The sequence below is a fragment of the Mesoplodon densirostris genome, chromosome X, assembly GCF_025265405.1.
Source record: "Mesoplodon densirostris isolate mMesDen1 chromosome X, mMesDen1 primary haplotype, whole genome shotgun sequence".
NCBI classification, from domain to species: domain Eukaryota; kingdom Metazoa; phylum Chordata; class Mammalia; order Artiodactyla; family Ziphiidae; genus Mesoplodon; species Mesoplodon densirostris.
In genome coordinates, this window is record NC_082681.1 from 95,302,838 (window position 1) to 95,314,448 (window position 11,611).

General features: G+C 49.3%; 1 protein-coding gene across 7 annotated transcripts; it reads right to left on the reverse strand.

Annotated features, from left to right (window-relative positions):
* Window positions 1-486: 486 nt before the first annotated feature.
* FTSJ1 (FtsJ RNA 2'-O-methyltransferase 1) lies at window positions 487-9,176 on the reverse strand. Of its 7 annotated transcripts, none has more exons than XM_060087693.1 (13): window positions 8,908-9,176; window positions 7,189-7,358; window positions 6,844-6,913; window positions 6,655-6,745; window positions 6,234-6,312; window positions 4,545-4,597; window positions 4,406-4,459; window positions 4,217-4,319; window positions 4,031-4,114; window positions 3,227-3,324; window positions 2,940-3,137; window positions 2,682-2,723; window positions 487-1,254 (listed from the first exon to the last, which is right to left on the reverse strand). In XM_060087693.1, the coding sequence occupies exons 1-12, from the start codon at window positions 9,165-9,167 to the stop codon at window positions 2,691-2,693; spliced, it is 1,293 nt and encodes a 430-aa protein (XP_059943676.1). In that variant the 5' UTR covers window positions 9,168-9,176; the 3' UTR covers window positions 487-1,254; window positions 2,682-2,690. The 7 variants fall into 7 exon arrangements, with proteins under 7 accessions (XP_059943676.1, XP_059943673.1, XP_059943675.1 ...); XM_060087690.1 differs by having other exon boundaries at window positions 3,227-3,330; XM_060087692.1 differs by lacking the exon at window positions 487-1,254 and having other exon boundaries at window positions 2,628-2,723; window positions 3,227-3,330.
* Window positions 9,177-11,611: the final 2,435 nt, after the last annotated feature.

Here is an 11,611-nt window from a genome sequence, read left to right on the forward strand (position 1 = left end):
ATGATAGAATATTATTCAGCCATAAAAAAAGGAAACCTGCCATTTGTGACTACGTGGACAGACCTTGAGGGTATTATGCTAAATGAAATTAGTCAGAGAAACACAAATACTGTGTGATCTCACTTATATGTGGAATCTAAAACTGGGTGAAGGTGGTCAAAAGGTACAACACTTCTAGTTATAAATAAGTTCTGGGGATATAATATACAGCATAGTGACTATACTTATCAATACTATATTGTATATTTGAAAGTTGCTAAGAGAGCAAATCTTAAAACTTCCCATCACAAGAAAAAAAAAACTGTAACTATGTGAGGTGATAGATGTCAATTAAACCCGCGGTAGTCATCTTGCAATATACACATATATCAAATCATTATGTTGTATACTTTCAACTTACACATTATATCAATTATATTTCAATAAAACTAGAAAAATAGTTACCATGTTAAAATGAAACAACATTGGGATGCTATATGAATTTTTTTAATTAATACATCAAATTTCAAGATCTTATTCAAAGTAGTGACCAATATGAACAATATTTCAAGATGCCTGCAACGACTGTAACATAACATAAAAAAGTAACTGTGGGGCCTCCCTGGTGGCGCAGTGGTTGAGAGTCCGCCTGCCGATGCAGGGGATACGGGTTCGTGCCCCGGTCTGGGAGGATCCCATATGCCGCGGAGCGGCTGGGCCCGTGAGCCATGGCCGCTGGGCCTGCGCGTCCGGAGCCTGTGCTCCGCAACGGGAGAGGCCACAACAGTGAGAGGCCCGCATACCGCAAAAAAAAAAAAAAAAGTAACTGTGATCTGTATTGGTGGAAGTTGCAGGCACTGTTTTTACTATTGTGATTTGACGCCAGCATTCAGATCTGGGAGTATAGCTAAAATTTCAGTTATATTAGTGAAAATAAAGATGTAATATTTCCCCCCATCAAATCCACACATAACCCTGACTTCTACCCAGGTTAAGAACCCCCACTCTCAGGGTAAATTCTGGACATAATCAGGACACGGCTGGAAAGACTTAGAGAAGAGGCAAGACCCCACTCAAGAATCCCCTCTGCAGTGCAGACGGACATTCCGTGATGTTTCTTTCCTCGCTGTGTTCCTGGTGGTTGCTGCAGGTTCCCACTCGGAGCTTGTATGTTCAGGACCGGTTGATGAGATATTTGAAAACAAGTTCATCAACTCAAGTTCTGGTTTTCCTGACAGCAAACAGCTTCCGAGTCCTTATCAGATTGCCAGCTAACTAAAGGTCAAAGTAAAAGGAAGTTTTAAACCAAAATGTTTCCCCACTGTCTTCTACTATAATCATTGTTTGCTCAGCTACTAACATTTTTTTGAAGTTTTTTCCTTTACTTTCATTGTGAACCATAACACACAGAAAAATGCATAAAACATATAACGTTCATTCTTTGATGTGTAGTTCTCCACTGCGAATAAACCAGGATTTAACGATCCATACTACAGCTGATGGATATTTGGGCTGTATCTAGTCTGGGGGTACTACAAATAGTGCTGGCTAGGAACATTCTAGTACTCATTTCTTAGGAGTGGAACTGGCACACATGCAGCTTTAGCAGATAATGCCTAACAATTTTCCAGTGGCTACACCATTATATGCTGCCATGGGTGTATTCAAGAGTTCCAATTGTTGCACATCCTTCCCGACGCTTAGTATTGTCAATCTTTTTAGTTCTAGCCTGCATTTCCCTGACGAGGAGCTTTTCATGTGCTTACTGGCCATTCTCATATTTTCTTCTCCTTACTGATTTATAGCAGTTTTTTAAATATCGAGGATACTATATACAGGGATTATAAATCTCTCTTCCCATTGTGATTTGCCATTTCATTTTGTTAAAGATGTCTTTTTTACTTCTTATTTTAATGGAAGACTTGGTCTGAATAACCTGCAAAGCCATTGCCAGACAGGGGTGTCCTCTAATGTGGTATCCTGAGGATGCGAAGCCCTCCAGCACTGATAGGTTTAGCCCAGGCTGGTCCAGGCAAACTGGCTCCTCACTGCTCCCTCACATACCAGTCAGGGTTCCACCTCAGGGCCTTTGTATTTGCTATTTCCTCTCCCTGGAATGCTCTTCCCCTAGATAAACACAGGATTCCCTCCTTCATCTTCTTCAGGTCTCTGCTCAAACATTACCTCAGTGAGACCTTCCATGATAACCTTTTTAAAAACTGCAAGCTGCCACCCCCTAGAATTCTTGACCTCTTTAGCCCGCTTTAAAAATTTCTTCATACCCCATATTACTTTTACATTTTATATATGTGTGTGTGTGTGTACATATATATAGAGATCAAGATAAATAGTTTGTGTATGTGTGGGTGGAAACTCCTGCATTTATACTGTGTTATTGCTTATCACCTCTTTCCCAAACTAGAAGTTCTGAGGGCCAGGATATTTGTCTGTGTTGTTCCCTGCTCTATCTTCAAACCTAGAAAAATGCCCAGCACACAGCATGTACTCAATAAATGTTTACCGAGTGCCTCAGTATGTAAAATCCTTAAAGCAGTTCCTGGCACATAAGATCAGGTGTTTTAGTAAGGGTTTACTGACTGAAATCTTACCAGTTGATGTAAAAATTTCAAAGGTGAAATTTTACTCAGTTTTTTCTTAAAGGTGCCATTTACTCAAATTCTTAGACAAAAAGGCAAATTTACCTTAACATCTTAAGGCGAACAGTTCATTTCACTGTCTTCCACCTACCCAAGGAAAAAAGAAGGGACTCAGATACTTGGCTAAGCCTTTCCGTTCACTGTACTTGGTTTTACCCATTGATTTTTATAGCTATTGGGAGGCAGGGAAGAAAAGTTTGTCCCAGAAACCACGTGATTTGGGGAAGAAGGAGGCACACGAGGAGGGGGTCACTGCGGGCACAGAGAAAGGGCATTAAGGGCTCTGGGCCCATGTTTCCAGACCTCAGAGGCCAGCAGGGTGTGGCGCTGTGGGGCGGCCAGGGACTGGGGCAACGTGTCCACTGTGCTGATGGGGCAGTCCTGGGGGCGGATCTCCTTGGCCAGCCGCCCCTTCTTCTTCAAGGTGCAGGCCTCCTGGTACGGTGGTGAGATGGGGGGCTGCGTGGGCGGAGTATACTTGTATTCTGAGCCGTCCTCTAGCTGCAGGGACACATATCGGCAGGGGGTGGTGAGGACCTGGGAACCTAGGATAGCACCCCCCATCCACCCACTGTTGGCTGGGTGCTTACATCCAGTGGGTAACTGCGGTCCGAATCATAGGCGCTCAGGTCCCCACAGGTCACAAATGGTACAATGATGCGGGTGGGACCATCTAATTGGTTGAAATCTGGATCTGACAAGCAGGGAGAGATGAGGCAGGACAGGGCTGGGGTGTCTGGGAACAGTCGTGACTCAGGCTGCACCCAGGATGGGTACCGAGGCCTCCCCAACGTATCCACCAGCTACTCTTACCCTCCTTTACCAGAAATCCTTCATCTGGTTCAGATCACTTCCTGAGGGAAGCCCTCCATGATCACCTGTTCTAAAACACACACCCCCAACCCACTTTTCTCCGACTGCACTTATGTCCACCTGCCATATACTGTCTGGACTTGGTCTCACTCAAGTGTGCCTGCCACAAGAGCCGCTCTGTGCTTTTTCCCTCTAGGGGCCAGTCTGAAGGCCCTCACAGGATGAAATTCCCACACAGGGGTGTGGTTTCCACCTGGGGGTGTGACTGAGTCTTCTTAGTCTAGAATCTCCGCTGGCAAGTGGAGTCTCCCCTTGGGGTAGGACTCAGGATCCTCCAGTGACAGAATTTTCACCAGGTCCAAGAGTTACCACTAGGCCACTGGGCTAAAGATCCTCCTGGGACAAAATATCCATACAGGGGTGGCATTTCCAGAGGGTGGGGCTGAGGATCCTTTTGGGACAGAATTCCACTAAGGGGCAGAGTTTCCACCAGGGGGTGGGGCTGGGGGCCCTCCTGGGACATAAATTCCATTGGTGGACAGACTCTCCCCAGGGATGGGGCCCAGGGCTCCGGCTCTCACCGTAAGAGTGGTCCAGCAGGGGTTTGGTCAGGTCCGGCAGGAAGCCCTCAGGGGGGTCATAACCCTTACAGACAGCAAAGGCCTCTGTGGGGATAAGGTGGAGTGAGGGGCGACTGCCACCACCACCCTGTGCGGATGGGTCCCTGAGATGTGCACCCCCCAGCCTGGCCCCTCCACCCCACTGACCAATGCTGGAGTTCCGGCTGCTCTTGGGCTTGGCACAGAGCACGGTGGAGAAGAAGACACGCAGCTGACTGTAGATCAGTGTCACATCCCGGCCTCGGAAGATCTGCAGGGTGGGGAGGCAGAGATGGAGGCATGAGGATGACCTTTGGAGACCCCTCTCTACCCCCTACCAGGTTCCCCGAGCCTTACCTTGGCCACAAAGCAGCCCCCTGGCTTCAAGACATGTGTAGCAATGTTCAGAGCCTGTGGGCAGGACAGATGGCTAAGGCTGAGGTGGAGACAGCCAGGAGGGGACCAAACTGAGGCAGGGGCAGCCAGGGTTACTCACGGCTAGGAGGAGCTGGGCCTGCATATACTCATCAACATCATGGAGGCCGGTTACTGCATCAAGAGAACAGCGTTAGGGGGCCATCCAGTCTAGCTATGCTCCTGTTCTAACCTCCCAGAGAGGTTAGAGTGCTAAAAACATTTCCTAGGCTCTCTTACTGCTAAGGTTCTGCACGCAAATACTATCTGCCAACTAGATGCGTACTCTGAGCTCCTAACCCTTAGGCACTCATTTTTATTCTCAAAACTACCTCAGGCGCGAATATCGTTAACATCATTTCTACCTCCAGTCCAGACTGTTCCTCTTAACTCCAGACTCAGATCAGAACGGACATCTCAGACTCAATACATCCAAAAACAAACTCCCGATCTTCCTGCCCAAACCTGCTCCTCCCATCATTTTTCCCATCTCATCTGATCCTTCCAGTTGTTTAAGCCCCAAATCTTCGAGTTACCTTTGACACACACCCACCCACCACTCTCTCCTCACACCCACATTTAAGCCGTTAGCAAATCTTCTCAACTCCACCTGGACGACTGCAGCGGCCTCCCCTCCCCAGGTCTCACCCCTCACACTGCTCACAGCAGCCAGAGGGATCCTGTCACAACCCAAGTCAGGCACGGCCCTCCTTTGCTCACAACCCTCTCATGGTTTTCCCCACGCTCTCATCTCAGTGAAGAAGCCAAAGTCACCACTGTGGCCCAGAAAGATCCACACAAGGATCTGTTCTCACCTCCTACAACTCTCCTGCTCACTCACTCCGATCCAGCCACACTGATCTCACTATTCCTCATACATGCCAAGCGCCCTCCTACCTCAGGGCCTTTGCATAGGCCAATTCCTTTACCTGGATTGTTCTTCCTCCAGATGTGCCCCGGGCCCATTCCCTTGACTCCTTTAGGTTTTTGTGCTAAAGCCAATGAGGCCTTCCCAACTTAATTTAAAATTCCTACAGGTACTCCCCTCTTCCCTCTCCTTTTCATTGACATCCCCATGGTACCTATCACCTTTTTTTTTTTTTTTGCGGTACGTGGGCCTCTCACTATTGTGGCCTCTCCCGTTGCGGAGCACAGGCTCCGGACGCTCAGGCTCAGTGGCCATGGCTCATGGGCCCAGCCGCTCCGCGGCATGTGGTATCTTCCCGGACCGGGGCACGAACCCGTGTCCCCTGCATCGGCAGGCGGACTCTCAACCACTGCGCCACCAGGGAAGCCCCCTATCACCTTTTGACAGGCTACATAGCTCAATCACTTGTTCCTCTTCTGCCTGTTCCCACTAGAACACCAGCTCTATAAGGTCAGAGTAGGTAAAATTTTATTCACAAATATTTTCCCAACATGTACAACAGTGCCTGACACACAACAGGTGCTCAGTAAATGTGCTGAATGGATGGATGGCTAACTAACTGGAAAAAAAAAAAAGAAAAAGAGTGAACACTAAGATGGAATTGGACAGTTGCAGAGAGATGAGCAATAAGAAGATAAAAGGGTGGACAAAACCCAAATGGTAGAGTACGGGGAGGGAGAAGACAGAGGCAGAGAAGAGGAAACAGAGGTAGGGAGAAGTTGCTAGATGTAAGAACAGCTGACAGTGGAGAGAAGAGGCAGTAAAAGAAGCCAACAGAGGCGGGACATACAGAGAAAGACACACATAGGGCCCCTGCCTGGCCTCCCAATCCCTGCTGTTTACCATCAGGAGCCCCGTCGCACACCACTAGGTCCGCGGGGCAGCCCTCAAAGTGCTGGATGATCTCCTTGGCAGTGGACAGCTATGGAAAAGAGGGAGGATGAGTGGCCCCAAGGCACCCCCTCCACAGCCCTCTAACCCCACCTGCCCTTGGCCCTGGCCCGTAGCCCCTGGGTCAGCCAAATTCTCAGGCTTTGCCTAAGACCGGGCTCCATCTCTGGGGTTATTTTTTGCTTTCTCTCTGTGATGACGACAGGCTGGCTCTGTTTCTCTGCTGTTACACTCTCTTGGGTTCTCTCCGTTACTCTATCTCTGTCTTTCTCAGTCTGTTTGTCTTTCTCTTTCTCTCTTCCACTTGCCGTAGCCCCCAGGTTGGGGGGCCTTTGCCCAGGATACACCCCAACACCCCAAGCCATGCTCTCACCTGGGTGATATCCCCCTGGATCTGTAACACACCTGGTAGTGGAGCCATAGCCTGAAGGTCCACGGCCACCACGTGGCCAGACCCCTGGCCCCTGTGGACAACACGGTCCATGTCAGCCCAGTTATCACTCCTGGTCCACCCTCCATCTAACCTGCCCTCCCACCCTCCCATCTGGGACTCCACACTCACCCAATCTTCTGGCTCAGCACCTGGCTCCAGCTGCCCGGGGCCGCGCACAGGTCAACTGCCCGTGTCACACCTGAGCACACACAGGAAGGTGTAGTGGTCAGCTGCACCCACCTCTCCAACCTGGGACCCTGCAAAGTTCACCCCTTTCCCCTGGGGAGCACCCGTATCTATCTGCTGCCTAGATGCCCAGCTCCTTTTGCGTACCTGCCCATCTTCCTGCCTGGCCCCTGCCCCACAGACCCTCCAAGTCAGCCCATCTACCACAGGGAGCTCTGTAGACCTAGCCCACTTGTCTATTCCCTTCGCCCACCCCATCCCCCAGTGACTCGCCCGCCAAGTGGGGACCTTGGAAGAGTTGGAATTCCTCGTCAAGTTGTAGCAGCTTGAAGGCACTGCGGGCACGCCAGCCATTCTCCTTGGCTAGGCGGTAGTAGACATCCCGCTTGTCCTTTGACGTCCGTCCCATCTCACACACTGTTTGCCCAGGGACCTGCCAACAGTAAGCTGACGCCGCCCTATATCAGTAAGTGGGCCATCACCTACCTCTGCAGGGCAGCGAGAACCACAAAAACTAAACCGGGCTCATCTGACCCATGTGACAGCTCACTCAACAGGTGGGAAGGCTGGAGCCCGGTCACTAACCCCAATGACCTCACTGAGCCTGAAGGACCCCTACCACTGAGCTCTCAGGCTCCATCACTAACCCCACAGATCCCCCCCAAAGATCCCACAAACCCAACCCTTATCTCATAGATGACCTATTACTGACCGTGTCCACCTCCCACTGTTGTCACTCACACACCACATATTAAACCCCACTATCAACCCTTCTCTGCCCACCTTACCCCCAATAACATCTCACTGTCTTCCCAGCTCTCCTCATTGCCCCTAGAGTCATACAGCCCTACTAGCCCCCCATTAATCCCTTGCTTTCAACCCATTATCCTAATACCTCACTGCACTCCCCACCTCCTTAATCTCTCTCCCCGAAGTGATTAGGCCCCCAATAATTCCCTTATTACTACATCTTTATCACCGCCCCCCCATTAATGCCTGGAGAATCATGGCCTATTAGTCCCCCATCGAGCTCTCAATTACTATGATTTATCAGTCCCCATTAACCTGGCCCTCCAACTGATCCTTCATAGATCACACCACTAGCCCCCTGTAACCCTTCACTACCACACATTCACGTTAATCCGTGATAATCATACACCAGTTCCACATTCTCCCCTCACTGCCCACCTTTCTCCCCACCCAACAATCACTTGATGATCCCACCCAACAGCTTACTATTACCCCCTCTTTGCTCACTCTGCTCCTATTAATTCTTCAATGATCATACCATCATCACCCACTAAAACCTTTTGATTACAACACTCCTTCAGCCTCTCATTCTCTCTTCTTTGATCACTACTCCCATTAGTTCCTTGATCATGACTTTTACCGGCCTCTATTATTCCCTCCACAGCCGCACCATTATCCTTTCAATCACTATGCCCCACCACTCTTTATTAACCCGTTGAATATCATACCTCCATCAGTCCCTCAAGGATCACACTCCTACCTGCCTACCATTATCTTCTACTTGCCCACTCTACTATCCCCTCATTAATTAACGAACACATTCCATTGGCCCCCTTGAACACATCGACTAAAACACGCCTTTTAGCCCTCACCGATTCCCCAATAACACTCCCACCAGACCTCTATTACACCCACGCAGCCCACCAAACCTCCACACCCACCCATTAACAGCCCTCTGGCTATACCGCCGGTCCCTCCTCATCATTACCTGAAAGCCCAAGTCCCCACTGGGACCACAAGACCGGCTCCGCCGGTATTTGGACCTCTGCGCCCCCCGCCCACCCCCAGACCATCCCGCATGAGTGGTCCCCTTCTCCAGACAAACCTTGGGTCTGGAGCCTACCTGGTGCAAGCTGCCCGGACTACGCAGCTGCAGCGCCGAGGGCGAACTTGCCTCCTTCCCTCACCGGCGGGACAGCGCAGGCATGCCTCAACCGTCTTGGCCGGGACCCAAGTCCTCCGCGCCCCAGGGCCTACCTTAAACTTTCGGAGTGGGGAGAAGCGGAACGAAGGAGGCCGGTCCGCAAGCAGCCCGAGCCTCGGCGAGAGCGCAAACCGGTGAGAAGTCGTAGGGCTTCAGCTTGTATTCTTAGTTGATCCGAATGTCTGTCGCGCATGCCTAAGGGCGACCGGAGCGTGGAAAGCCTGTCATCGTGGAACGCGGTGGAACGCGATGGAACGCGGTGGCTCGCGCGAAGCGGAGACCCGACCTGAAGGTACCACGTGAGTTCCGGCATCTCTCGCCGACGTAGCCGGTCGGGCGAACTGCTGTTCCCAGCATGCAACGGGCGCGAGTAAAGCTGCCGAAGTCGCGCACAGCATGGCCGAAACGTCGCGAGGCACGAGAACTAACTTTGTTCTTTTGTTACAAGGAGAAAATCGACGTACTCTCCGCCCCTCCCTTCTTGGACAATAGTAGTCCTTGAGCCTGTGGACTACATTTCCCAAGATACAACGCGCGCGGCGGCACCTATTTATTTTTCGCGCGCCGCGAAGTGCAATCGCCTCTGGGGTACGAATTTGAGAGGAAGGAGAGTGCGTTAATTAAGTGCGCGAGCGCGCAGAAGCTGCTCGGCTGCAATTTCAAATCCCACTTCCGCTAACTGATAGCGCCTTCTGACTGTTACCGTCTCAGAACTGCGGTTTCTCCTTCTGTAAAATGGGGATAACAAGTAGTTCAGACTCCACAGAGAGTCATTGGCAGGATTAAATAGGTGTAGTTCCGCACACTGTCTGTAATTCTGTGTTCTTCAAACACTTTTAACTCGGACCTAGAAAAAAAGACTGCATCTCGACCCAGTGCACAAGCAAATACAGTAATGGAAACATTTGTTATAGCGTTTACCATGTGCCAGGCACTCTTCTGAGTGCTCTCAGTGGTGTGCTGGTAAATGGTTAACAATCAGCTCTTTAGGTGGAGAGGGAGAGGAAGCCCTGATTTCTAACATTTGCCAGTTTCCATGGTTTACATACTATCACCTTGTGAAATTTCAACTTACCAAGGTGTAGTCACGGAGCACAGAGTCTGGAAGAGATGCACTAGTGCACCATTGTGTATTATTTCTACAGTACAATTAAAATAGGGATAAATGATCTCAGGAGCATAGAAATAATGAAATGTAGTAAAATAATAATTAAGAAGTGATGTGTTTTGAGTATTTATCACCTTTTAAAATTTATTTATTTAATTATAAGTTTACATAATTTCATTTTTAATAATAGCTGTGTTTTCCCCAGTTTACAGATGAGGAAAAGGAGACAAAGGAGAATATATATATATATTATATATATACATATATATATATATATTCTATGTGTAAACATACACCATTTACTGCGTATGTGATGATATAGAAATATATAGTGATGTCTAATATTTACTAGTATATAAATTATATGTTAGCAAATAAATATAAATATGTCATGTGGAAATATATATTTATGCTTTTTTGTATAGTTTATGTATAAAATATACATATCTTATATAAATGTATATGCTGATATATATATATATAAATCTAGTATCTATACATATCTACTTACTAAAGTAAATATACTATTAAGTATATAAATATGTCAGGTGGTGATAAAAGCTATGAAGGATAATAAAGGAGGGTGAAAGGATTGGAGAGTAACAGGGGTTGAATTGCTATTTTAGACAGTGTGGTCAGGGAAGGCTTTCTGACGAGGTGACATTTGAGCTGAGACCTGAAGGGGAGCGCACCCTAGGAATATTTGGAGGAAGAGCATTCCAGGCAGAGGGAACACCAAGTGCAAAGACCCTGAAGTGGGAATGAGCTTGGCAAGTATTCAAACAACTGAACGATAGATTCATCATTCCTTAGAAATGTGAGCTTCGCTAGGCAGGGGTTTCTGTTGTTTTGTTCACTGTTGCCTCCCTGGCACCTAGAATAGGGCCCGGCACACAGGTGGTGTTCAATAGATGTTTGCTGAATTCACCCTTTTGTTGCTTTGTTCCTTCACTCTTTCCGCAGTGGTGTGCTCTGCATTTATGTGGGGCCCTGGGAGGAGGTGTAGGCAGCCGCGCAGAGACCCTGGAGAGCCAGGGAGGAAGCCAGAGCTTGTCAGCGGAGTTCAAGGGCATTGCGGGAGGCGGTGGGAACATGGCTCCCCTGCAGAGGTGAGCAAGTGTGAGAAAGCAAGGGTTCAAGCCACCAGGCGCTGCTCCACAGACAGGAGGGGGTGCCAGGCATTGGGGGCCCATGTTCACCCTGTGGGATGCTTCCTGTTTTCTTGCCTTTCACAAAGCGGATGTTTAATTTTTTGCAAAGAAACTTGCTTCCTCCAGCAGGGCTGGGGGGATTGGGGGACAGGAGCCAGGCTCTGAACTCCCCAGGCTCTTCCCGAAGTGGGGTGTCCGCCTGCAGCTCCCACCCAGCACCCCACTGAGTGTAAAGGTGTCCTCCCCTCAGCCTCCTGAAAAGGTCAAGGAGAGGGGAGCTGCCAGGCCGGCCCTGTGCTGGAGGGCATCTTACCACGTGAGGGAAAGACGGGGGTGGTCCAGGCGCAGGGGACCAGACAGTGACTCAAAAAGCCTTGCAGTCCAGGGGCTGCTTTGAGGGACGGAAGAGTTATCTGTGGGGAGCCTGCATGAAAGGAGAGATTAGAATCCAAACCCAGCTCAGTGGGGGGATGCCTTCACTGGCAGAGAAGAGTTCAT